The sequence below is a fragment of the Pseudopodoces humilis genome, chromosome 9 (genome assembly GCF_049639895.1).
Source record: "Pseudopodoces humilis isolate 2021_Gansu_Grassland_sample_001 chromosome 9, ASM4963989v1, whole genome shotgun sequence".
Classification (NCBI taxonomy): domain Eukaryota; kingdom Metazoa; phylum Chordata; class Aves; order Passeriformes; family Paridae; genus Pseudopodoces; species Pseudopodoces humilis.
The window spans coordinates 15019272-15045556 of record NC_142208.1 but is presented as its reverse complement, the minus strand read 5'-3'; the positions used below and the strand labels follow the sequence as shown (position 1 = coordinate 15045556).

At 38.3% G+C, this 26285-nt stretch overlaps 1 protein-coding gene across 7 annotated transcripts in view; it reads left to right on the top strand.

Annotated features, from left to right (window-relative positions):
* The window catches only part of KAT6B (lysine acetyltransferase 6B), a 121979-nt gene that overhangs the window by 74460 nt on the left and 21234 nt on the right, over positions 1–26285 (top strand). For 5 of the 7 annotated variants that reach the window (XM_088059314.1, XM_088059316.1, XM_005520515.3 and 2 more), the window contains 6 exons: positions 3025–3956; positions 4907–5028; positions 6455–6570; positions 8556–8697; positions 11679–11840; positions 16663–16756. In XM_088059314.1, coding sequence (XP_087915440.1) covers positions 3025–3956; positions 4907–5028; positions 6455–6570; positions 8556–8697; positions 11679–11840; positions 16663–16756 — 1568 coding nt within the window. The remainder of the gene's footprint in view (positions 1–3024; positions 3957–4906; positions 5029–6454; positions 6571–8555; positions 8698–11678; positions 11841–16662; positions 16757–26285) is intronic. The other 2 variants (XM_014250286.2, XM_014250285.2) reach the window with 2 other exon arrangements.

Genomic DNA, 26285 nt, shown 5'->3' with positions numbered 1-26285 from the left:
ATTGTGACATTCTTCTCTACAATCTAAAAACCTGTATTATATTATTCAGACTTGCATGGGAGATGTTGTAGGACTTTGCATTTGGCAAAACAAGGATTTTTTTTAAGCCAGTGGAGCCCACATGTGAAAATAGAAGGAAAAGTACTTACAGTATAGTGCACTAGTCAAGTTGATGTACTTGATGCTGTGCATCTTGCTGTATTCTCTTTTGCCTTTCTCTCTGCCAGGATCTTTCATCTTGCTTTTTTGGTTCATGTCCTGAAGTTCAGTGTATGTTGCTCTAGGAAAGTAGTTCAGGACAGGAATAAAGTGTGACACTACATGAAAGTAAAAGATGTAGTTGTACTGGCTGATGAGACCATGCTGTTAGATTGGGCAAAACATTGTACTTCTCCATTCTCCTCCTGAATAAATAGCTTAGGAATTTGAAGGTCATTGAGATTTCTATATATCAATTTGTGTGCATAATAAAAATATTCCCTATATCTCTAGCTATGCCTTGGGCTTTTGTTGTATCTCTGGTTTTACCCTTTGAAAACACATAAACCTTCAGCTGGAGGTTTGGGCTCTCTTGTGGTTCAGGAGTGGTACTCCCCAGCTTAGTGCTACTGCTGAGACTCTCCAAACCATGGGCTGCTCGATTGCTTCCCCCTCCCTTTGCCGGTGGCCAGAGGAGAGAATTGAAGGCACAAAAAGTAGAGATCCAGGTTGAGATAAGAACAATTTACTGGAAACAGCAGTGAGATAAGAAAACAAACAGTAACAGCTACAATACCATAACAAAGTGTACAAGATGGGGAAAACAATTCACAGGTGATTATTTGCAATGGTGTTACCCAGCTGCTCCCTGCTTACCCAAATGGAAAGAACCCCTACTTCCTTGGAAGAGACTCCCTTTCCCTGCCCAGAATAACCTCAAGGTCTTGGACTTGTTCCCCCTGGCTACTGCAAAAATTAACCCTGCCCTGACCAGAACCAGGACTGGTTCTAATACAGTCCTGCCATCTTACTTCTCTACAGACATGCCTTTGGTTTGGGTTCCCAATGGGTGGATTTAGCAGCAATGTCCTCCCCCCTCCATCTTCCAATAGAAAAACTGGAAATGTTATGAGGGTTTTCCTGTTATGTTTTGCTGTTGAGATTCTGAGCTGCAACTTTTAAAGTGAATATCATACTAAAGGATACAGAAGTTCTTTTAGTATTATATATAGATTATTAATATTTTCATAAAGGTTTTCTTTGTAGCACATGAGCTGTATGGGCATGTTACAGGAATACTTGGGAAGCTCCTTGTAAAATAAATATTTGCAGTACTGCCAGCACATTTCTATTACTTCAGTGTCCTATATATAAAAACAAAGTAATCTTGTTTTGGAAAAATAGTGGCTGGAGATATATTAAGAGAAGAGACTCTTCTGCATGAAGTCCTATTTAAAAGTGATTGTGGAGTATGGAAGACAATAGTGTCAAACATAAAAAGTGTGTGGTCACATGAAATACAGGAAGGCTAGCCAATGCCATTTAGTCCTTGCACAGTACAAAGAAAATCTGTCCAGTGGTACTGGAATAATTTTTTGCCTGTTGACTGTCTGTAGGAAGCCCTTGACAGGTAAATTACTGTGTAAGATTAACTTAAACCAGGTGTGTGTTGGCCTCTGGCACTGCTGGTGGTTGCCGCATCTGGTACTGAGAATAGGTCTTGTGGTAGACTTATGCATATGACACCAATGGATTCAAAAGACTTAGAAGTTTCTGGTTTTGTTGCCTTGTAGGAACTAACCAAATTTAAGGATGTGTGGGTGGAAAAGGGGCTAGTTCTTAAGCTGGTGGGCCATTGGAGGTCAGTAAACCAGATGGTAGCCCTAGGCTGTTGAATCCCTAATTAGAAATAACCTGTTGCAATTAATTACTTCAGTATCTCAATTTAGAGGGAAAAAAATCTGTGGAAGAAAACTTTCTGCTGCAAAGTAAATGAGCTAACTTCAAAGAGCAGGATGGAAAAGGGAATGAATGAAAGCATGTGATACAACTGTGTAGCTTTGTTTGGCTTTATAATTTGATTGTGTGTCCTGATAACTATATCTTTTACTGCAGATATTTTCAGAAGTTCTGTTTTTATATGCTAGAATATACTACTCTGCAGTGTAATTCTTCTCTTCAGTTATTAGCAACTAGTTAAGCCTGTAGTTCTGCTCTCATAAACCATGGCTTTCGGTATGCCCATTTTCTTCCTAGCGATTAAATAAGATGCACCACTCTGTTTTTTCCCAACACCTCCCATGTTAGGCCTGATTAGTTCATGGCTTTTCTGCAAAGGCACCTTGGTTATAGTCTTGCTCTTTCCTTTCCTTTGCTATTTTTGTTTTTTGCTATTTTTAGAATTTCTAAAAAGTCTATTTCTTTAGTTTTGTTGTAATGCTCTTAATAAAATATCTCATTTGGCTTTTAGATCTTTGGTGGTAACTTTTACTGCCACGTTTTCATGTGTAATCCAACACGAGTGTGGGAAAAAAAATAGCTGTTTCTTGGAGATTGACTGTATTGCTTTAAAGGATTAATAGACTTTTCTACAGTTTAAACAAATGTAGTCTGAAGTTAATTGTTTTGATATCATATTAACACTGAAAGCATTTCTCTCCTCTGTGTGTACAATAAACTCTATGGCGATGGAGCAGTTGTTGTACAAACATGGTGTAATGGTATTTTTTCCAAAGAATCCCACTTTGGCTATGCCTAAAAGGATGTGAGAAGGCTGTATACTTGAGAGATCTTGCTATGCCAGCACATATATATATACTGTGGACTATCTTAAAGAAAAGAGGGGAGAGGGAATAAAAAGGAGAAGGGGAAAAAAAGACGGTTGTTATGTCATAGTGGGAAATGTATTTCCAAAGTGTGTATGTCTTTAAATTTCTTTAAAGATTTTTAAGTACAGTGGCCTAAGTAACTTGTGTAAACTATAGTTCTATTTGATAGTAAAAATTTTGATTGCTGATTTTTTTTATTTTTCAAATTTTTGCATAGGTCTGTAACCAGTGATGAAGGATCCGTGAATGCATTCACAGGAAGGGGGTCACCTGGTAGGGGTCAAAAGACTAAAGTCTGTACCACACCTTCATCTGGTCATGCTGCATCTGTGAAGGATTCAAGCAGCAGATTGCCTGTTACAGACCCCACTCGGCCTGGTGCCACCACCAAAATCACCACCACCTCCACCTACATATCTGCCTCTACACTTAAAGTTAACAAGAAAACCAAAGGTCTCATTGATGGCCTTACTAAGTTCTTTACACCATCACCTGATGGTCGCAGATCACGAGGTGAAATAATAGACTTTTCAAAGCACTATCGTCCAAGGAAAAAGGTCTCTCAGAAACAGTCATGCACTTCTCTTGTGTTGGCTACAGGTACCACACAAAAGCTAAAACCTCCACCTTCTTCACTTCTACCCCCAATCCCCATCTCTGGTCAGAGCCCCAGTTCTCAAAAATCCAGCACTTCCACTTCTTCTAACACTCCCCAAAGTTCTTCCAGTCAGTCAAGCATACCCTCCTTTAGTAGCCTTCCTAGTAGCAGTCAGCTAAAGGGACTCTTTGATGGACTCTCTCATATCTATACCACTCAGGAACAGTCTCGAAAAAAGGATCACCCAAGCTATGCACCCCACAAGCATTTGTGTAGTAAACCAGAATTATCTTCCACATCAACATCTAATAGTCATTTCTATGGAAAGAACAGGGTTAGGAGTAGGTTTATGTCTCATGCCTGTGCCTCTGGATGGGGTGTGTCTAGAGGACATGCTTTTAAAGCAATTGCTCACCTCAAGAGAACAGCTTTCTTTAAAAAGCACAGGATTCTAGGCAGATTAAAGTATAAAATGACCCCTCAGATGGGGACCCCCTCACCAGGGAAGGGGAGCTTGACAGACGGAAGGATTAAACCTGATCAGGATGATGGTAAGCAAAGGTCGAAGCGCCAACCAAATCTGCGTCCCGTCCAAAACCAAAATTCTTATCACATAGGTCTTAGCTATTTCTCTTGTTCTTACTTCACTTTCATACAAAAACAACAAAACTTTGACCTTTTATCTAATGCTGACTAAATCTCCAAAACATTTTTGGTTGTGTTTTTTTTTTCCTGACTAATACCACACCACTTTTTTATTTATTTAATTTTTTTTGCATCTGTAGTGACACTAGGAGCCCCAAATGCCTTCATAATGTTGCTTATGGCTGTGTAGTACCGCATGAGTAGCCACTTGTCATGCTACTTCCTTGTTCTTCCCCTGCCGTTCCTGTGGCAGTAGTGCTGTCATCATGATTGTGCTGTCAGTGCTTATAACGGTGGGCATTTCAATTCATTTCCCTCTGCTCCATTGCTTTTTCATGAACAGTTCCATCATACTACAGTCTCCACAACACTTGATCTGTACTGCTGTGAACTACCTTTTTATTACTTTTATTTAAGAAAGGAATGCATTTAATTTATAATGTTTGAATACAGGCTTAGCTTAGTATTAATCTTCAAGTTTTAAGTGCAACTTTTTTTCTCTTGTGTTTATTTTTACCTTCCAGAGTGTACTGGAATTTATCAGGTGGCATAGTTCTAGCTATAAAATATGCTCCATTTCATGAGGTTCAAAACTAATTTAGTAGATCTGGACTATAAAAGCTTATACAGACAGACAAACAAGTATCAAAAAATAGCTCATTCAGCAGCAAGCTACAAAACAAGAAGGGGGGGGGGGTGTGAAGGATTCACTTCCTTTACTTATTAATCCTAAATTTGGTTAAAATGGGGAGTTCATAACAGCCATAGTTGCAATTCTGTTCAGTAGTATCACTTTGCTAATGCACTTGTAACCTTCATGTCTGTGAATAAACTTTTTGCTGGTTTTAAATAACAGATACTGAAATCAAACTAAGCATCAAACAAGAAAATACGGATGTATTTCTGTTGGGAAGCAAGGACACTGTTACACAGGAGGATTTGGAAGTCTTTAAGCAGGCTCGAGAACTTTCCCTGGAGGTAAGAATCATGTTGCACAAAATACAGTTATTTCTGTAAATAAAAACTGTAAATACTTATTTCTGTAAATAAAAATTTTCAGTCTCTTCATCTTCATTTCTAATATATTCCTTTTCATCTAATGCATCATGCTTGCTGTGAATTTTATTTGGGAGACACCATATACAGATAGGAGACAAGGCATCATGCTGGAATGGATCAGATGATAAGTGACACTTAAGATAGATTTTGAAAGATATACTTGAGCATTTTGGACACAGGACTACAGGATCAAACATAGAATTAAAAAGCAGCTGACATCCTGGTTAGGACTGAGAGGATATTGGTTGCTGAGGATGTGCCTAATGATTTTCCTCTGCAAATAAAGCAAATATTCTGAAAAACTAAGTCGGTCCCAGAAAACACTGCTTGGTAGGAAACTAGGTCTAGTGAGTCCATAAATTCATTTGACCTGGTTAGTTACTGGACTTTGAGCTTAAATACTGTAGACTTTATCTAGCAGTGATAATATTTGAGCTGAATCAGACCAGTGAACCAGACTTGTACTTTCCTGTGTCTGTGAAATGAACAACCAGTGTCTTTGAGAACCTGGGTCAGAAGGTGGGTGAATGTAATGTTTCAATTGCTGCTTTCTTAAAATGGCATCATAAATGGCTGTGTGTTGTGTTCTTTTCAGTAACGGAAGTCACTTTTTTCAGGTTCAGTGTACAAAAAGTGACATTACACAGTGACTTTTTTACAGTCTTCATTCATACAGTCTAACATTCATTGTGTTAACCAACAATCTCAAATTGAGTTTGAAGATTCTGTTTCATTATTAGCTTGTACTTCTGTTTCCTCATGGAAATAGTTCCCACTACTTACTGTCTTTCTCTTTCATATGCAGTCCCTAAAAATGTTAGGTGGTAAGGTTTCTAAAAGCTGACATTGAAATTGCTTGTTTTTCCTCATGTTCTTAGTCTTTTATATTTTTCCAGCCCTTTAGAGCCTAGCAATCATTTTCTGATCAGTTTAAATGCAGTATTATAGCTGAAATCAATATGTTAGCATATCCTTGACTCTTTGGGGAGGTAAACAAAAGGTTGCTCTTTGAGGTAAATTCCAGTTATCCTTGAAGGGTGCTGATACCTTTTTTCTCATTGTTTTGGCAAAGGGACAGCTTTGAGTTTGCACCAGAATTATAGGGACACTAGGTGCTGTAGGAGAATAGAACTTGAGGGTGTTGTGCCTCTTCTTTGGCTGGGCTTTCACTGTTTGTATTTTGTTTGCAAACTGTCCTCTGTCAGAGTTTAAAGAGCTTAAGCAACTGATTTCTATACTTCAGGTTTCTTGTGCTTCCAGTGGGTGAAGCTGGTTATACAGAGCTAAAGTTTCTTCTGCTTTTCTATAACTAATACTTTTTTCTTTTTTTTATTGCACCTGACAGAAAATTGGGTGTAAAAACACTGGTGAAACAAGTGGGCGATACCCTTCAGTGATTGAGTTTGGAAAATATGAGATCCAGACCTGGTACTCTTCACCTTACCCACAGGAATATGCAAGGTAGCAAGTTGTCAAGATTGCCATACATGGTTGGCATTTTTCTGATGTGAACATTACAACTTATTTTTTACTCTTTTGTAACTGTTTATAATTTAAAGCCTTTAAAAGTAAATATGCTTTGTAATTATAACTGAGAACAAGGATTTGTCATTCTTTTTAGCTAGTCCTAAATCAAAGATGCAATAAAAAGTCATTTTCCTAGTCCTGTATAAATGTCAATGCTCAGTGTGTATTGGTGTGATTTTGCTGGAGGTTTACTTTTGTGGTTTTGTTTTGTTGGTTTTGTTTTCATTTATTTGTTTGGTTTTGTCTGGGTTTTTTTGTTGTTGTTGTTTTTTGGGATTTTGGGTTTTTTTTTGGGTTTTTTTTTACATGATTGCAATGAGGTATGTCCAACTTCTGGCCCTTTAGACAAATTACTCTTGGTTGTGGTCCAGTGTTTGTTAACCTGCTTTTTCTAAGGACATGGGGAGATGTCATGCTAAAAAATAAAAAATCTTTGCAAGGGTGCACCTTGCAGTCAGGCAGACAGCATGGACTAGTACATGTGCTCAGTAGATCTCTGCTGAGTTTTGTGTGTGCTGAAAATAAATGTTTTATTAATCAGTTGTCTCTATGGTATACTGGAAGATATTCAGAACTGTATTTTTATCAAGCTCTACTACTTTAGCATGCAATGTGATCTGTTGCATAGTGTTACTCTAAACTGCCTTTTGTTTGTGTGGTGGGAATGAGGGATATGTCATGTATCCATCATATATAAATCAAGGGCTAAAAAAGTGTGGAGAGAGTTTCCATGTCCTATTATTACCACTGCTTTTGTAGTGTTAATTTTTCAGTTGTGCTTTTTATTCCCTCAATTTATATCATATTGTGAAAGGGTGAGTTACTTATTCCATCAAGTAAATTAATCCCAGAAAGAAGCATAATGATGACTAATTATTAGTATGAGACTAGAGTGGGATGGCATTGTAGGAGGCACTGTGGCTCTCAGCTGAGTGCAGTGGGATTACATCATTGCACAAAGTGTTCAAACTACTTTTTATGTTGTTGATGAACTTCCTTAGGATACTGGAATAGTACAAACCATGGCTGTAATCCCAGGATGTGCTAGTAACTTCAGAGCAGATAGAGATTTTCCTCTGCTCTAAAACTTTGCTAACTAATTAATTTCTAGAGCAGTCTTCCACTGCTTCAGTAATTTAAAAATGAAGGTGAGTAGCCATAACAATTACCAAAGGGAGTGGTTTATGATGGTATGTAGAGCACAGGGCATGTGGGTTACTTGTGTGTAGTCTGGATCCTCCCCAGAGAAGTGCACTTCCCTGTGTTGTCTGTGCTGTGGAGATGTGTGTAAGGGAGGTGTTTTGCCTGTATGTGAACTCTTTGGGTTGGCTTCTGTAGTAAAGTGATAGTTTAGGTGGAGGTGAGGGGGTATAATCCTACTAGAGTTTGCTGTCTTGGTCTAGTATTTTTAAGACAGTGGGAAGAAAAGTGACCTCTGAGCCTTCCCCAGATGCAAAGTAAAGAAAATTCAAGGGAAGGAGATCCCCTGCATCCTACTTGGTGCTTCCTTTACATTTATTAGGAACAAGAAAGATGAAATTTGAAATATTACTCCAGTGTGCTAACTTCGATGGAGACCACAAAAAAAGCTAAGGTGGAGTGTGGGAAGGGGGAAGTAACTGAGATCTGCCAGAGGCTGGACCACAAACTGACCACAGCACAACTCTGTTGAATTAGGTTGACTGATTGATCAATTGATTGGTTGAAGCTGATAGTTTCTTATTTTCCTTTTCTGATGACTAGCGTGTGAATGTTTAATCATTCACTCTAATGTTGTAGTTATTGATTTAGTTATGCTTTAGCAGTATTTATGTATGGTACCTTATAATTTGAATGGAAAGGGTTTTTCATTTGTGGTAGCTTTGTTTACAGAATGTACCAGACTTTTTGTGTAAAATATCTTCTTAATTTTCCTACAGATTGCCAAAGCTTTACCTGTGTGAGTTCTGTCTTAAATACATGAAAAGTAAAAACATTTTGTTAAGGCACTCAGAGAAATGTGGCTGGTTTCATCCTCCAGCCAATGAAATCTACAGAAGAAATGACCTTTCAGTATTTGAGGTAGGTGTATCAGAAGTATAAGCTTTTGGAAAATAACCAGTTTGTAGATGTTACTGACCAGCTGCAGAACTAGTGAAAACTTTAACACACATAAATATATCCTTGGAGATTCTTCTTACACTGCAAAAACAAGTTGAGATTCTGCTTAAACTGCAAAAATAAATCCATCTTCCCAGTTCTGTTCTACCCTGCCATGTTCTTTCATGATTTGTACTTTACTTGCACTTCATGCCTTAGCCAAGTTCTTTAAGATACTTGACTTAAGCATGAATCTTATGGCTTCCTTTGCACTTCTCATCTTGGATTGCCTTCCCCTTCTCAGTCAAAGTACCCCTTGACACCCATTCATTTCTGGCTGCTTGAGTGCCTTGGGTGTGGGGAGAAGACTAATCATAATGTAGGTGCTTCCAAAGTATAAAAGCAAATAAAGCAGCTTCTTGTGTGTTCTAAAATCACAGATATAGCTCCTGAGTGCTTTTGCCTTCATTTTGGATATTTGAGACACTTGCCCTGGAATATAAAAAGTTCCACAACCTCAGCTAAGGATTTATCGATCTATGTTATTCTTTTGGGAGATGACTACTTTTAAGTGTGAGGTTTTATGGATGTCCTGGACAAGAGAATTCTGCGTTTCTAATAGCATACCTGGAGTTATTAAAACCATGCCTTAATTTTCATGTTCCAGATTTTCAAGCATTCTTAGAGGTAGTAATAACAGAAAAGACTGGTGGGATTACTAGAATTTCTTTTATCATGTGTTGATAATTTCTCTTTAACTGCAGATGTCAGTTTCTTCTTCAAACTTGTATTTTCAAATTGTATATATGTGTTTTGTGCTCAGTCATTGCTATTATCTGTTCAAACAATGGTTGATGCAGTCTTGAAGTTCTTTTTTAAGTTAGAACAAAATCTTTGTATTTGGTTGTGTTTGTGCTATTAAAAAGTAATTATTTGCATCAAGATTGTTTCCTTCCTGACTTGAGCAAATTTTACAAATATTGAAGATCTGCCAGCAAAAGACTTGTTTGTAAATAGACTTACCTCTTTTCCTATCAAGAATGAAATTGCCCTAGTCTGTTTAAAATAACTTGATTTTCTCTGTTAGCAGATGTTAAGAACTGTGGAGCATACAATAGGCAAATTGTGCTTTCTCATTTATTTTTCTTAACTAGTGCTAACATGTAAATGAAAAATTCTTAAAAAAATAAAATACAGAGAAATACTGAGGGATGGGGGGGGTGGGGGATTGTTGCATGTAGCACATGGAAAACAAAGTATTGTGAAAGCAATGTCTCAACTCTTCTCCACTACTTTTATTCCCATTGTCTATTTTGTGTGCTTCAGTAAGCACTTGTGTTAAGCTTTCTGAAAGAAATGTAATCGGTTTGGGTCTTTTTATTCCAATGGTTAACGTCACTTGTCACTGATTGCTGGAAACTTAGTCATTAGTTGATGTCCTTCTTCATAGACCCTTTCAAGGATTCTGTGCAACCATTCTCTTATAGGCAGAACGAAGAGTTTGTGGTTTCCTTCATGCTTTGTGTTTTTGAGAGAACTGGAAAAAAGTTTGGCATTTTGTGATTTATGTACGTCTGCCCAGAGCATGACTTTGACAGATTTGAGAGCAGACTTTGACATAGCTTACTACTATGCTGTAGCCAAGCAACTTTTGACAGATGCTTCCTTTTGAGCTTGCTGTCCCTCTTTTTTCTCCACTTCTCACATTTAAAACTGATGAACAAGCTGTGTTTGCCTGAAATTTAAGAAGTTCTTTACATTTCTGTACAAATGTTCTTACTGAAAAAGACAGCTCATACAATTTGCATTTTCAGGTTTACAGCTTACCCAGTGGTGATTTCTGCTTACTTAATGTTCACATTTAATTTGCACACTTGTTAATAAGTGTGAGAAGTAATAAAAAGCATCTGGACAATGGAGTGTGCTGTAAGACAGCTTGCTGTATTCGACAGGCTCTTAAGAGCTTTATGCAACTTTATCCTGATGCCTTTAGTAGCAGTAGCTATCCAATGAATGTTTTTTCTTCAATCCATTTAATGCAGCTGTACTACTGATGTTCCCTTGAAATCCCTAAATATATCCAAAAGGATAGGTTTTGCTTAGATTTGTAACTAAGATTCTTACTCAAAACAAGTTAGAATAGAAAATTATTTATTTTTCTGCAGAGTTCCTATCATTTGTCCATGTCTGAATGAAGTACAGCTACTGTCATTAAAAAATCAGTACAAGCAAACCTTTCTATTAAGATTATTTCAAAAATGTGTTGCCTTTGACCCGAGCCTTTCAGGAAGTACCCAATTGATCTAGGAAATCTACATTTGTGGCTGGCTTTTCTGTAGCTGTCTGAATCACAGCTTGACTCTTTACACTCATAATATACCTAGACTAATTGTAGTATTTAGCCAGAAAATTTACCTCTCTCACTCAATAGAGTTTTAGCCTGGCATGGAAATTTTGTCTTGTCTAATTTATCCGAAACATTGATGTGATTGATATGCAATTTGCTACTCATTTATTTGCTTTACACCTTAAGGAGTCAACATAATGCACTTTGTTAGGGATTTTTTTGTAAAGTTGTTGTACTCCACTGCCTTCTACCAAACCACAATTTAATGCAGTTTTAACTAGTGTATTTTTGTTATTTGCCAGTCATACTTGTTTTCATTCCAGAAATAAAGTGGAAGAGGTAAGTCTGTCTTGAACAATTAAAAGGTTACGTTACTTTATTTGGTAAATCCAGATACTCAGAGGTTACTTTGAAAATGCAAGGTAATTAGCTCTAACTGGAGATCTCTTATTTAAGAAGAAATTGGGGAATTTCTCTTCTGAACCATGATGTGGTTTGTTTGTTTCTTTCTTGTAACACCATACAGTTCACATTTCCTTCTAGGTTGATTCAATAAGTTGTTTTGTTGTAACTTGTTGGTGTCATGGAAATAACTGCATCTGTTTTGCTTTTCTAGGTTGATGGAAATGTGAGCAAAATTTATTGTCAGAATCTTTGTTTGTTAGCTAAGCTCTTTCTGGACCACAAAACCTTGTATTATGATGTTGAACCATTCCTCTTCTATGTCCTTACAAAAAATGATGAGAAAGGCTGCCATTTAGTTGGATATTTCTCTAAGGTAAAAATTTTAGAAGTGGTTTTATTTAATATTTATAATGTCCTGCTCTCCTTAATACTTCTGCCAACAGCAAAGAAAAATCAGGAGTTGGGGAAAAAAACCCATGAGCTTGAAAGCCTCTCTGTAAATCTTGAATATTATGTGCAGTGTCTCAAATACGTTGTACTTTCTTGCCTCACTGATGCAAATTCAGAATTCATTCAGCCACATGGATGGGGGTAGGTTTTTTCTTGTTTGGGGATTTTGTTTCTTCATTTGTTTTGTTTCCAGAATTTGTTGTGTTTTCAGTTGAATATTGAAATCTTTCTCCTTCCCCAACATTTTTGCATTGGTATGCCAAGTCTAACTTGTAAAAGTTGCAGGTACTTGGAATGTTGATGTGTTTTCATGGCTTGACTGCTGGCAGTTCCAGCTGGCTATTTAGATGTAAATGGCCAGTGATGTTGCTCTCTTGTGTGCAGTCTGATCTAATGCAGTTACTTGCTGCTCCCATGTAAGAATGGGAGCAAGCCTAACTTCATGGTGGCTGCCTTGTTTAGAGTGGATGTCTCAGTTGTGGCCGGTTTTCAAGTAATAGATGGTTGCTATTGAAAAAAAAATAATACTTAAGTGGACTATCTTGACAAAGATGACCAAGAAAAATGGTGAACTATAGTTAGATGTGACTGAAACAGGAAAAGCTTCCATTATTGTCCATAATTTGCCCCTAAGGGATGTGTTGGATAAGTACAGGTTACTCAGAAATTCACTAATTCATGATCCTAGTATTACTACCTACTACTGACTATATATTTTCTTTTTTGAATAAGTGATTTGTGGGAAAACAGTAGTTAGGAAAACGCCAAAAGTCTTCTCAGAGTACCTGGATATTGTACAGTAATCTCTTGGATGTCTGGCCACATCCTTCCAAGAGGTGTGCCTTGCTGGAATTAAAATGAGACATGTAGGCACAGTTTACACTGTCATTAATGTCAGTCAGAACTTCTTGTGACAAACATGTCAACTTTTATCTAGACAAGTATTTTCTCCATTTATTTAAGGTGTTGCAGCTTAAGGTGAGTCTCTTGATTTTTGTTCCTTATCCTTAACCATTCCTTATAGAATGGTTAATGTTGAAAAATACCTTTGAGATCATTGAGTCCAGCTGTTAACCAGCACTGCCATGGTTGCTGCTAAGCCATGTTCCCAGGTGCCACATTTAGCAGTATTTTGAACTTTTCCAGAGATGGTGATTTTACTACCATGAGCAGCTTGTTCCAATGCTTCATAACCCTCTCAGTGACAGAACTTTTCCTAACACCCAGTCTGAACCTCCCTTGGTGCAACTCGAGGCCATTTCCTCTCAACCTGTCACTACTTACTGGGGATAAGAGAAATAGAACATATCCTCAGCCCAAACAGAATGTATCCTCAGCCCTTCCCTCTCCCTCTAAGTGGGTCACCCCATCATAGAAGGAGATCAGGTTAATCAGCACCTGCCTTTCATAAAGCCAAGCTGGCTGGACCTGATTCCCTGGTAGATCTGTATGCGCCATGTGATGGCAGTCAAAATGATCCGCCCTATGACCTTCCCCTGGCACAAGAGGTCAGGCTAACAGACCTGTAGTTCCCCAAATGCTGCTTTTTATTTGTTTTACAGTTGCTAACCTCCAGTCAAGTGGGACCTTTATGGTTAACCAGGACTGCTGGTAAATGGTGGAGAGTGGCTCAGTGAACTCTTTCAACAGTTCTCTTGGGCTCTGTGGACTTGTAGGTGTTTTAAGTGGCATGACAGGTCATTAAGCATTTTCTTGTGATCGAAAGAGCTTCATCCTGCTCCCTGTTTCTGTCTTCCAGCTCAGGGGTTGGGTACCCTGAGTACAGCTGGTCTTGCTGTTAAAGACTGAGGCAAAGAAGGCATGAAGTACCTCAGCCTTTTCCTCATTGTTTAAGCCCAGCTGGAAATTAAGCCCCATGCAGCCACTCCTTTCACCCCACTCCCTCTGGTGACAGAGGCAAAACGCTGAAGTTATGGGATGGGGATAACAATTTACTGGAAATAGCAGTGAGATAAAAAAATTAATACTGACAGCAACAGTACTAATAAGAACAGTGTACAAAAGAGGGTGATTGCATGCAAAATGCTCACTGCATCAGAGTTGACCTATTGCTCCCCCCATGTGTTTTTTCCCCCCAAGCCTGAGAGAGTGAAAAAAAAAAATAAATGGTGGACAGCCCTCCAGTCAGGACCAGAAGCATTGCACTGCTTGCCACACATTTCTCTGGAAAAAGAAAAAAATGTCTGTGGAACCTCCACATGCTCTTTTACCTCCACCCAAAACCGTGCCCCCTTCTTGGAAGTGGAGAATTCTTTAATTCCACCCCCAGTGATTATGTAGGTGGTACAGAATAACAGCAGTTTTTTCATGCTTTGTGTGCCAGTGGCCAGTTTGCATTCTAGGTGTGCTTTGGCCCTTCTAATACTCTCCCTGCAAAAACTCATAATACCCTTCAAGTCCTCCTGTTGCCTGCCTCTTCTTCCAAAGGTGATAAACCCTCCTTTTCCCTGAGCTTGAGACAAAGCTCTCTGTTCATCCAGTCAGTTCAACTCTGTCTCTACATGCTCATCTGGAAGCACATAGGGATGGCCTGCTCCGGGATCTTTTAAAATTTCCTTCTTTAAGCACGTCTAGCCTTCGTGTTCCTTTGCCTTGCAGAACTGCATCCTAAGGGACTTTCTCAACTAGCTTCCTAAACAGGCCAAAGTCTGCCCTGTGGGAGTCCAAGGTAGCAGTTCTGCTGACCCCCCCTCATTGTTTCTTCAAGAAACAGAAGCTAGCATTTCATGATCACTGTGCCCAAGATGACCTCAAGTCATCGCATCACCCCCACTCCTCTGTTCACAAGCAGCAGGTCCAGCTGTGTACCTTCCCTTGGCTCACTCACCAGCTGTATCAGGAAGTTTTATTCCACACACTCCAGGAACCTCTTAGTCTGCTTCCTCTCTGCTGTGCTGTATTTCCAGCAGACATCTAGTAAATTGAAGTCCCCCTCAAGAACAAGGGCTAGCGATCACAATACTAACCCCAGCTGCTTATAGAATAATTTGTCTGCCTCTTCATCGTGGTTGAGTGGTCTATAACAGACTCCCACTAGGATATCTGCCCTGTTGCCCTTCCTTCTGATTCTTGCTCAGAAACACTCAACTCTTTCATCCCTGTGATCAAGTTTAAGACAGTCCTTAACAAATAAGGTTACCTCACTGCCTCTTCTTCCTCACCTATCCCTCCTGAAGGGTTTATAGCCATCTATTTCAGCACTTCAGTTGTGTGAGTGATCCCACCATGGCTCTATGATGGCAGCTATGTCATAGTTTTCCTGCTACACAATAGCTTCCATTTACTCCTGTTTGTTGACCATGCTGTGTGCATTGGTGTAGGTGCCCTCGAGTTGGGCAATTCAGTCCTGCTGCCTCTTTTGGGGGAAGCAGCTCTAATTCCTTTGTGACCGTTCTCAGGCACTTCCATGTAAGTACAAGGATACCCTTGGATGTCATTAGCACTCTGTTCCTCAAACAATGGATACATTTCCTTCTTCACTTCACCCCTGTTGCTTTCAGCTGGTCTGTGTTGATCACAGTGTGATCCGATGAACACAAATATTATCACCTCTGAAACATAGGGAAAAATCTTCATCTCACATTATTGCATGTCATCTGTATGTCTCCCCCTCTCCTTTTTTTTGAAAGAACATATGTGTGTGCGCTCTTGCAGGCAGAAATGCTCTGGCTTTCCTTACCTGGTTACAAACATTTTGCCAGGATGTGGACTTGTTACTAGCAGTCGTCTTGAGAGTTTGGAAGCATGTACAGAGTTAATATTTAACTATGTTGTAGAAGCTAAGAAACCTTATGAAATACAGCTGGGTATCTGATGGAGTATTTGGGAATGAATGTAGTGGCATGTGATCCTGTCATGCCATCACTGGTCTGGTGTCATCTTCTGTGTAGGCTGAAATGATAGCTGGCATCTTAAACTATACGTGTGCCTACCACAGCTTCTTGTCAGCTATACTGACCTGATATTTCTGGTTGCTTTGGTCTCCCTCAAAACTGCCTATTGGCTGATTTTTGGGATGTAGTCTTTTAAAGGTAACAAAGATCTTCCTTCTTAACAATAAACTGGAAAGAACCTATAAACTCCTATAGTGTTAGAACAGCTTCCTAATCTTAGCTCCTGTTGTCTTAAACAATGAGTATAGTATTTGTCTCCAGTGCCTGTATATAACTTCATTCTGTCTGAAAGCTTTTGTTTCTGAGCATTCTGCCTTGATTTGTGCTCTGGTGATAAGCATCTAGCTTTGAAAAACTTACTATGCTTCAAGTATAACTTCTTAGTTCTGCACATATGGAGTTCCCCCCCTGCACCCTGACCACATATTCAGAGAGAAGACAAAAAAAAAAGGGGGGGGAACCTACCATGTGTATGGATATTGTATTCCACTTTCATATCCTTGAGAGAATGGTCAGTGAAGCATGAAAATATTTCTCTCTTCTTACTGTCTTCCTCCTTTGCTGCATTTAAACTTTATTGTGCTGTTCAGACAACGTATTTAATTTTTAAGATGCCAAGTGGTTAACTAATTAAAAAAAAAAATATTCTGAAGGGTATGCTTGATACTTCTTTCTTAAAACTAGACATTAACATGGCATTATTTGACTTTGGTGCTGAACTCATGCATCTGTTCACCTTATTGGGATATTTTACAAGGACAGTAGCAGGTGCAGGCAATTGCCCACTTCAGCAGTGCTTTGACATACTTGATCTGTTTCTCCTTCCCACAGGAAAAGCTTTGCCAGCAGAAGTACAATGTCTCCTGCATAATGATCATGCCCCAATACCAAAGGCAAGGATTTGGAAGGTTTCTCATTGATTTCAGTAAGTGAAGTGTTTTATTTACACATGTGATCCAAGGAGCTGATGGCTGTTATATGAAAGTGTAACATATGAAACTTTATTTAACTCACTTTGTTGTTTTTATCAATAGATAATGGGATTTCTGTTTATATTTACATAGGATAGAAAAGCTCCCTGAAGTGAAAAACTTAGTGCTGCTCTGTTATTGTACTCGAGGAAATTGGGAATGGATCTCTCGGCAGTAATATTAGCTCACAAAGCTATTACCCTGAATGAATTGTCTAAATTACTTTCCATTTTGCCTTGCTCATTAGTATAAGAAGAGGCAATTATTTGTGATTATAGCTAAGAAGGTGTTAGTCTGAGGCATTTTCTCTATTCTAATATTTCTAGCTTGTATCTTTTAGCCACCCCCCTCAAAAAAAAAAAAAGCTTTACTTGAAGAATTGCCCCATGGAAGAAAAGTATTTTGTTTTTTGTGTTCATCACTTTCTTAGTTAAAGTTGTTTCCAGAAAGGATGTAGGTGTTAGTTTTTGTATATATACTTGCTGCTTTATTTTGCTGAGCTGTCTGACCTCTTAGAAAGCTTCAGGCACACTTCTTTAAATATACATTTGTTATTCCCCAAACCTTTAATGTACAATGGAACTCCAAACAAAATTATCTTAGGAAACTTCTCAGTTGAGTGTCCTCATTACTACTGAATCCATCTTTCTACTGTAATTTAGAGGGAGGATGATAAGGAGTTAGTGTATATTGTATGTGGTTGCTTTTCACTATTATGTTTTATAAAGCACTGTAGAATTACCTGATGGTAGAGATAGTTCAGATAATAGGATTCCTGTCCTGAAGGTGTATGCAAGAGCATTAAAATGCAAATAATTATACATTGCAGTGTAGCACCAGGACAAAGATAATAATTTGTAACTATAGAGTTTTCAAGTTCTGTGTCTTGCAGTGTTGTACCCAGCATGACTGTGCTAGAGTATAAAGATACTTAGTATGTCCCATCATTGCATGGGTTTATAAACAGCCTTCACTATACCCCTGTGAGTTAGGTAAAAAATGGTTCTGGACCACTTAATCCACCACTGAAATGTAGCTGTCGCTGGAGTGGAACACAGCAGCTGTTCTACTGTGCGCCTTCTGCAACCTTTTAGCAAAGGCTGTGAGAAGTACCACATATTTTTCTGGGTCTGTGGAGAGAACGTTAAGCTTACTTAGGTAGAAATTTATGCTGTTTTAGGATTAGAATCGTTTCTTTTTGCAAAAGGAGATGAGGAACTTTTAAGTGGGCGCTGGTAAGTGCTTCCAGGCTTTTCCTTTGTTTGTTACTCTGTGATGTCTCTCTCTCAAAGAAAAGCACTCTCAACAAATGTTACTCTGGTTGAGTTTGCAACGGTTTTAAATACAAAACTGATGGCACAGCCACGAAACCCGTGGATTCCATAGCAGGTCTGGGCATGAGTGTGCTGTGTCTCTGGATGTGTGCTCTACTACTGTGCCTTGTTCTGCTCAGTTTGGGAAAATCAGTAGGGTGTTCTGGCCTTCTTGTCCTTCTGGAAACATTTGGAAGCACATGGGGTTGTCTGAATTATTAGGTTTTATGTCATAAGTTGCTTGGAGCTTACCTGGTACTGTTCTTAGGTCCTCCCCCTTTGCAGACATGTTCAGACCACAGGTATGGGCTGCACCTGTACAAACTGGGCACAGGCCAGAGACACCTTTGGCTTCTGCTGTGGCTACCACACCACCCACTTCATGAGCACACAGGCAGTCCTTCAGTACTTTTCCACAGTGCTTTCCCTTTGTTTTTGGGACAGAGGTTCCCTTAACTAACTGGGAATCAGACTCTTTCATTTGCCAACAGAATGAAGAACCAAGAGATGACTGAGAAAGTCTGGCTCTGTACTGTAAGGTGCAAACTACCTCAAAGGTAGTGAGGGAACTGCTTGTGGCTCTTTGCCTAGATGTAGAAAGGAAAGGAAAACTTTCAAGGCTAGTTTTCATACATTGTATTTGTATCTTTTTTTAGGAGGGAGGCTGAATGCCATGAAATGGGGCATAGCTTCATTTGAATTAGCAACCCCAAAATCTGTCTTTGTACAGGAAAACTCTTCAGAATTAATTATTTACTCTTTTTCTTGGAATTTAATGTGTTTCTGCCTTGTGACTAACTCCCATCTTCTTTGTGCTTTACTCTTTCTGTTCACTTGTGGTCTCCTGAGTATAAATTGCTCTAACTGGTCTGAGAAGATACGATATAAAACCCCCCAGTTATTATTCTAAACTTGAACAGACCAAGTTTATCAGAGTTTTAAGCATTCTTTGGTAGTGACATTATCTAGACTGTCATGTTCTCATAAAGTCATAGCAAGATAAATTTTATGCTCTGAATGTTAAGTCTTCATTTGTTATGTGCGTAATGCTTGTAAACTGCTCTATTTTGAAATCTGTGAAGCAGTCACTGGTACTTGTCTTTTTTTATAACAGTAACCAGAACAGTGTTTAGACTATAATAATAAAAATGTAACTGAGCAAGTAATTTTCAGAAAATGATAGTTACAAACCACAGAAGGGAAGATTTTTAGAACTGTGTGCGAGCAGTTGGCTGCTCACATTATTTTGTATATATCTAGACACTTGATAGGCTGGAAAGAACACAGCCTTTAAGCCACTACACGACTTCTGCTTTGTCAGCAGTCTGCTGAAAATGTAGTTTGTGGTAAAAAATTTGCTTCTTTTTTTTTTGGTAAGTGAAATGCATTTGTTAGTTCTGATTGTGATGTGTTCTTTTGTCTTGAATTAATTTAATCTTCACAGATGCGTCTTATATGGTCATGCTGTATCTAGCAAGGGAAAATAAATTCTTTCATTTTGCTAAAGGAAAAATAGGCATTTGTCTTCTGACCACTGATTTTTGGTGGTTTTTGTTTTTTCATTTCAACATTTTCCTAGCTACATTTAAACTTACCTGTATTTTATATCTAAACCAGTTAATAGCAGTATTTCTTACTCTGTAGACACCAGTATAGAGGTCTATTGGTCTGTCTCTATAGGAATCTGTAGTCTCGCCTTTAGGAAAGAAGAGTTTTTAAAAGAGGAAATTAACTCTTGTGAGAACAAGGTGTGCTGTAAAATGCCTGACCTAGCTACTCTGATTGCCTTCGGCAATAATTTAATTTCTAGTTTTCTGTATGTCATTCATCTTTTAAATAGACATATCGTTCTTAAAATCAAAAGATATGTTCTGTATCTGTGTTTTTAAAGCCCGGTAAGAATTAATTTTTTTTCATTAATTTTGGGGAAGTTAGAGATTTTGGTTGATAGAAACTTGTTGGGCTGTTTAGAAATTGAAAAAAAATTAGTTATAAATACTTTATTAAATGGTTAAGCTATTGATGTGTAAAACTGAAGACTTGAAACTGCTTCATTTTGCTTAATTCACTCCAAGACAATCAGTTTAACCTGTTTTATTTTCTTGAAGCATGTCATACTGAAGACAAAATGACAAAATTACATGAAGTCTGCACTTTGTTTACACTAAGTATGCTTTATTAAATACTATTTTGTAACAGTTGGTTGATTTATCACATAGGGATAAGGAATCTGCTTTTCACTTGGAGTGTAGCTTAGGTAAAAAGCATTTCCTGAAAATGAATAAGGGTCTTAATTTGCTTAGTATATTCATACCTTCCTGCCTTTTACAGGACTGAAAGCTCCCACCAAACTTTTTGGGTTTGGGCTGTTTGTTTTGTTTTCATTTACTTGTTGTTCTTGTATTCTGTGGGATTTACTGGGTTGTGATTACAGGGTTTTATCTGTGAGAGAATAATTGACTTCTGCATCCATCTTTTGTATTTGCTGTAAATGAAGTTTTTGGGCAAGCAGACTCCAGCTGAAGTTGATCCAGCAGTCAACCAGAAAGCAGGCTTTATTGTGTAAGAGCCCAGTGTGGGTTTATGTCATTTCAAGTCCTTTTGTGGTGATACACAGCTATCATCCCTGTCCCAAAGATTACATGTGCTTGCATTTGGGTGAGCCTTTTTATGTCCTCAGCTCAGCCTGTATTGCTGCTGTGGTATGGACAGTGCAAGCACTGAAGCTATAGTCTTGTAGCTTCTCTCTGTGCAGACCCATTTCTTCTGTAAACTTTAGGAGCTTCTCTATGCAAGACATTTTTCTTTGCTTTCCTGATTTGAGCTCTTTCAAAGCCTGGAATCTTCATATGTTTTCTATTTCTATTCATCAGACTGCAGTGCCAGAACATATTAGTATTTCTTTATTTGGCATATCTAACACAGACTTCATTATTACTAGAATGAAATACAGCAGTATTTCATATTTGTTTTCTGTAAGTTTAAAGTCATCTTTTGATTCATACTTCTTCACAAAGCTCATCTTGTCACAGTCTCACATTTCTTCGTACTGGATTGCAAATTCCGTGCTGGAGGCCTAGCCAGCAGCTGGAAGAAAAGAAATGCATGTGACTGTTAGGATAAACCTTTCCAACTGTGCTGGCTAGGATGCTGACAGTTCATTTGCATTACAGTAACAACTGGGCTTAATGCTGAGGAGCAAAGTCCTTGGTAGCCTTTTGTTATTTGTCTTGAGGCCGTTTCTGGTCCAACTGATTGTAGCAGTTTCTTCCTCCCCTTCAGAAATCTTTGTTTTTTAGTTTATCTGTTCATTGTGAAATTATTATTCTTGCTCAAGAGATGAAATATGTTTTAAGGATGCTGGGATTCTATTTGGGCTAAATACATTCTTTGTTTTGTGGGTTTTTGGGGCTTTTTGGTTCATTTGTCTGTGTGGGAAAGTCAGTGCTAACTTTTTAAACTCTCCTATCACTTATTGCATGCAACAGTGAAGAGGCTGGATTTTTTTTTCCCTCAGCTTGACTTAACCCCTGATTCTCCTTTAGGATGTGTAACTCGGATTTTTTTTGTGAGAAAACCATAATAGGGAAAGGCAATTCAAGTCTGACAGAAACAAATATAATTTATATTACCTGAGTTTATTCTGGTGTAGGAAAATTGTCTCTGTTAAATGTCCTTGTTTGCTCATTTCCCCATATCTGATATCCGTTTCTTGGTCAAGTGTTGGTTTTTGTTTCTTGTTCCATTCAAACAGGTGAGTAAATCTTCAAGTCCTGATTTGCAGAAGCAGCAGGGCAGCAGCAGTAACAGCTAAGGTATAGCACCAGGGAATTCCAAAGGATGAGAGGAACAAAAAAATTTGCTCTACAAGTAAGGGAAAAGTGTTAATGAAAAGTTATTTCTTTCCTCCTAAATGTTATTCATGACTAAGTATCAGAGCCATTGATAAAGGAGGTCAGTACCATTAGTGATATTTTAAAATTGGTAACTGAGAGAGATCCACGCTTTTGCTCAGTTAGTGGCAACACTCATTAGCCTACTTTACTTCTTAATAGTGTTTATTTGCTCTTTACAGCTTTGAAGTACTTGACTGAAGTTATGGAACTAAAGCTTGTTTCTTTGCTCTCAATTCTAATCCTGTCCTCTTGACTGCAAATACCTACAATTGCATGTTCACATGTAACCATTTAGGGGCTTTTGAGCGCAAAAGCTGAATCAGTGAAATATTCTGGGCTGAAAGTGTGTGGGGAGTAAGCACAGATATCCTCAAAAATGTTTGTTATACATGATCCTGTATGTGCTTTCCTTGAGAAGTGAGGGATGGTGATGGGGCACTGAATAGGCAAAAAAAATAAGATGCATAGCTTTGTAAAGTGCATTCTTGAATTCCTTCCAGTTTGCACTTGTTTCAGAAGATCTACACCTCTCTGGAAATGTGGAAGTTGTTCACTGCTTAGTGCCCAGTCATGCAGAAGTGGTAAGCATTGTGCATTGAGCCCAGAGACCTGCTGCAGGCAGAGGAGCTTTGTGTCCCACAAGTGTCTACAGGTAGCATAAACCTGTACTGATGAGAATGGGGCCAGTGTGTTTATTTCTTACAGCCAGCAGTTTTGAGATAGTTTAGAAAGAAGCTGAAAAAAATGCATTCCATGAAACCTAGGTTAGTTTAGTATTCCGGCACAGTTTAAGGAGACTGAAAAGGATGAGGTTTTCTTCTGGTGGTTAGTGCAGTTTTGCTCTTCAATCAAGTTTGTTAAAGAGCTGGTCTAGCCTGTAAAATCAGTTTCTGCTAAGCTTGAAGATGAGCATATAGCTCAAAAATAAAACCCTTATTTTTTAACATGCTCAATTCAAACAGCATTTACTCTTCTAGGATCAGCTAGTTATTTCCAACTTCCTTGTGGCTCCTGTGCTTGAAAAGCTCTGTCTTCTGATACAGACAAAAGGTTATTTTTGATTGAAAGTAACAATTCCTTTTAGACAAATTTGGGCTTAGTTTTCTAACTTGTATGCATTACTGTGTCTTGGGTTTTTGTAATATCTTCAGAAGAAGTCAGGGTTGCGCTTTCCATGGCTAGTTGAAGTTTGGACAATGATCTCTTCTTCTAGTTTCATCTTCCAAAGTGGCTTTGTGGTGCTTTAATGTATCAAGATTTTGAAATGTTGCTGTGCCAGGAGATATATTTTATAACTCGCTTATCTGTGGTTCTCACTGTAGTGTTTCCAGGCTTTCTGCTTTAACAGCAAATTAGGCTGCTCCTTTGTGGAAACCTGAAAAGCAGTGGTTTTTTTTGTGAAGCACCATGTTTGTGCAGCCAACCAAAAAAATCTTACTGAACAAAACTTAAAAGTAGTAATGGACTAACATGTGGCTTCTCATTTAGGGCAACATATTGCTGGTAGGATACTAGCATTTGGGAAAATGTCAACACTGTTTGGAAGATGAATAACTTTTTAAATACAATAAATGTGTTGATAGTAAGTGGTGGAATAGAGTAAAAATGCTGCCTCAGGTTTTTACAGGGCCTCTGGAAAAGTGGTATATCAGTAAGGGAAGAGCCTCAGAAAAGGTGAAAGACTTGATTGAAGTGTTTTCATTTTTTGTTAGGAAGATGGAATGAGGTAAATGAGCAAAAGCCATTACAGTATGGAAATGGTTTTATTTCTTCTTTAAAGCATACTTGAAAATGGAAACAATGGCAAACTATTAACAGGAAAGTGCTGTGAGGGCAAAAGAGAGCAGAAGTAATGAAAATGTGTTTCTCTTCTTCATTATGATGAATTCACACGGTTTATTTTGTGTAGCCTTACTTGGTGGTAAGTAGCTGTGTAGACTTCTCTTTAAGTAGCATGTTAAAGAGGGAGTGTTTTAAACTGATTTTAAACTTTTCAGATGGAATCAAGACATAGATCCTGAACTGAGAAAACTTAGGTTCTTTTAATAATTCATGAATTGACTTTTGAAAAACAAAACTACTTTAAAAAAATGTAAAGGTGGATGAGGTAATGAAACAAATGGTGTTAGGGGAGATCAGAGGAAGTGTGTTCATGTGTGGCATTTAGGTTCTGGTACACGTATGGAAGTGCTGGGAACCACTGTCTGATACCTGCCTGCAGTTTAGGGCTAGGCCTGAGCTGCAGGAGGCCGTAAGTGATTTGATCTACTTGTGTGGTATGTGTTTATATAACAGTGACAGTCTTAATCTCTTTATGAGAAATTATTTGTTGGCGAGAAAGTAATATTTTTGAAAACCTGCTTGAAGAAAATCAGAGGGAATATTTTTAATGTCTAAGTATTTTAATCAAAAATTAATATGAAGTAGAAATAGCATTTGAAAAACTAGATTGTCTGTGGAATTATGAACACATTCAGTAAGCACCTCTTGCACAGTTCTTTTCCAAAATCTGGTGTTAAGATGTTTTACATTTTGCCCTAACAAATATTGAAATATAACACAAACACAATCTAGGAATAAACACGCTTTTTAAGAGTTTTCACAGTCATGCTTTGCTGTGGTCTGTAAACAGGATTGAGATTACTGCTGGGGCTGTGGCAAACAGTGGAAGGTGAAAATGCGAGACCAAGAGTGGAGAGGAACAGTCTGGTTTTTTAATAGGCTTTATTGGAGAGGTGTATGCTCAAGCAACACTTAAGATTTAAGGATCTCTGTGAAACTCTGTTTCATTTGTTAAATGTGGTGGCCCATGTGGAATCATTCTGTGTTGTGGAGTTTTCTACTTTCGACTGACTGACTTGTGTACCCCAGTACAGAACACTGCGTCAGTCTCCTCATTGTTCTGTGGTGGAGTTTACAGATGCACTGTGTCCAAATGAAAGGTTGAATGACGTGCTTTTTCTTTTATTTTTCTTACTCTTTTTTTTCCTTTAAGAGTGAATTTAAAGTGTCTGTGGTAGCTGTAAATTTGTGAGGGAGCCTGACTGCTGCTACTGCTTATTTTCTGTTCTTTTCTTGATGATTGATTATGTTGCTGACCCCAAGACTTGAGTTTGGCCTCTCCTAAATAACTAATAAGGAGCATTCTGTCAAGCTGAGATTTAGATGAGGGAGGAATGAAGATGGATTTTGAATCAAGCTTAGTTGACTTAAGATTATTCCAAGAAAATCAGCCTCTTGGGATTTCTTGGAATCACTTTTATATGGCTTTAAGACACTGTACATTTATCAGAATTGCAAAAGAAAGCCGACATGTCACTTAAGACACAGAAGCTAAGGCTGTTTTAACTGAAGAACATCTTTATTCCAGATAGCATTGAAAGCAGTGAAAAGGCAAGGCTAAATATGATAAGAATTATAGTAGGTATTCGTTGGACAAAGCTATATTTATAGGCCATTAGTGATTATGGAAAACCATCTGCTGAAGACTGGTGGCTGAAAACAGATTTTAGTTAAGTAATGCATCTTTAAAATTTTTACAGAGGGTAAGGTAGCCTTGGAGGCAAACAGATATGGTCTGAGTTGGTAGGGTTCAGGTTAAGAAAGCCAAAGCTCTGATAAAGTTAAATCTACCTGGGGACATTGAGGGCAACAAGGAAATCTATAGATACATTGGTGATAAGAGGAAGAATAGGAAAAACATGAGTCCTGTCTGGAAGGCAGTGGGGGACCTGGTTATCCAGTATATGAAGAAGGCTGAGGTACTCCATTACTTTCTTGCTTTGGTCTTAAGCAGTGAGAGCTCCAGGGACATGGCCCAGGCAGTAGAAGGCAAAGATCTGTCATGCTGTTGTCAAGGCACAGAGAGAACCTTGTGCCTTCCTTAACAGATCTATTGTTTCTAGTGTCAGCATTTTCATCAGTCAGTTCTACCTTCTTTTAAAGAAATTTTATTTTCCCCTTGTTTACTGCTGTTTTGAGTCACAGCAGAGATTTAGCAGGTGACTCTTATCTTAGGCTTAGCTTTTTGAAGTGTGCTGTATTAGGTACCTTTGTGTTCGATGCTTGGTAGATAATGTGCACTTTCTTATGCAATTTCTGTGTATGTTGACTAACCAGGTATTACCATCAAATTTAATCATAACCTTCTTCACCTCTGGGTTTTTTTCTTCTAAATCTTATTTGGTTAATTCCCTGTTATACAGCATGCTTTAGCAGAGCAAATGAACAGCAGTGACATTTTGCTGCTCCCATCAGACAAATACAGCTTGCAT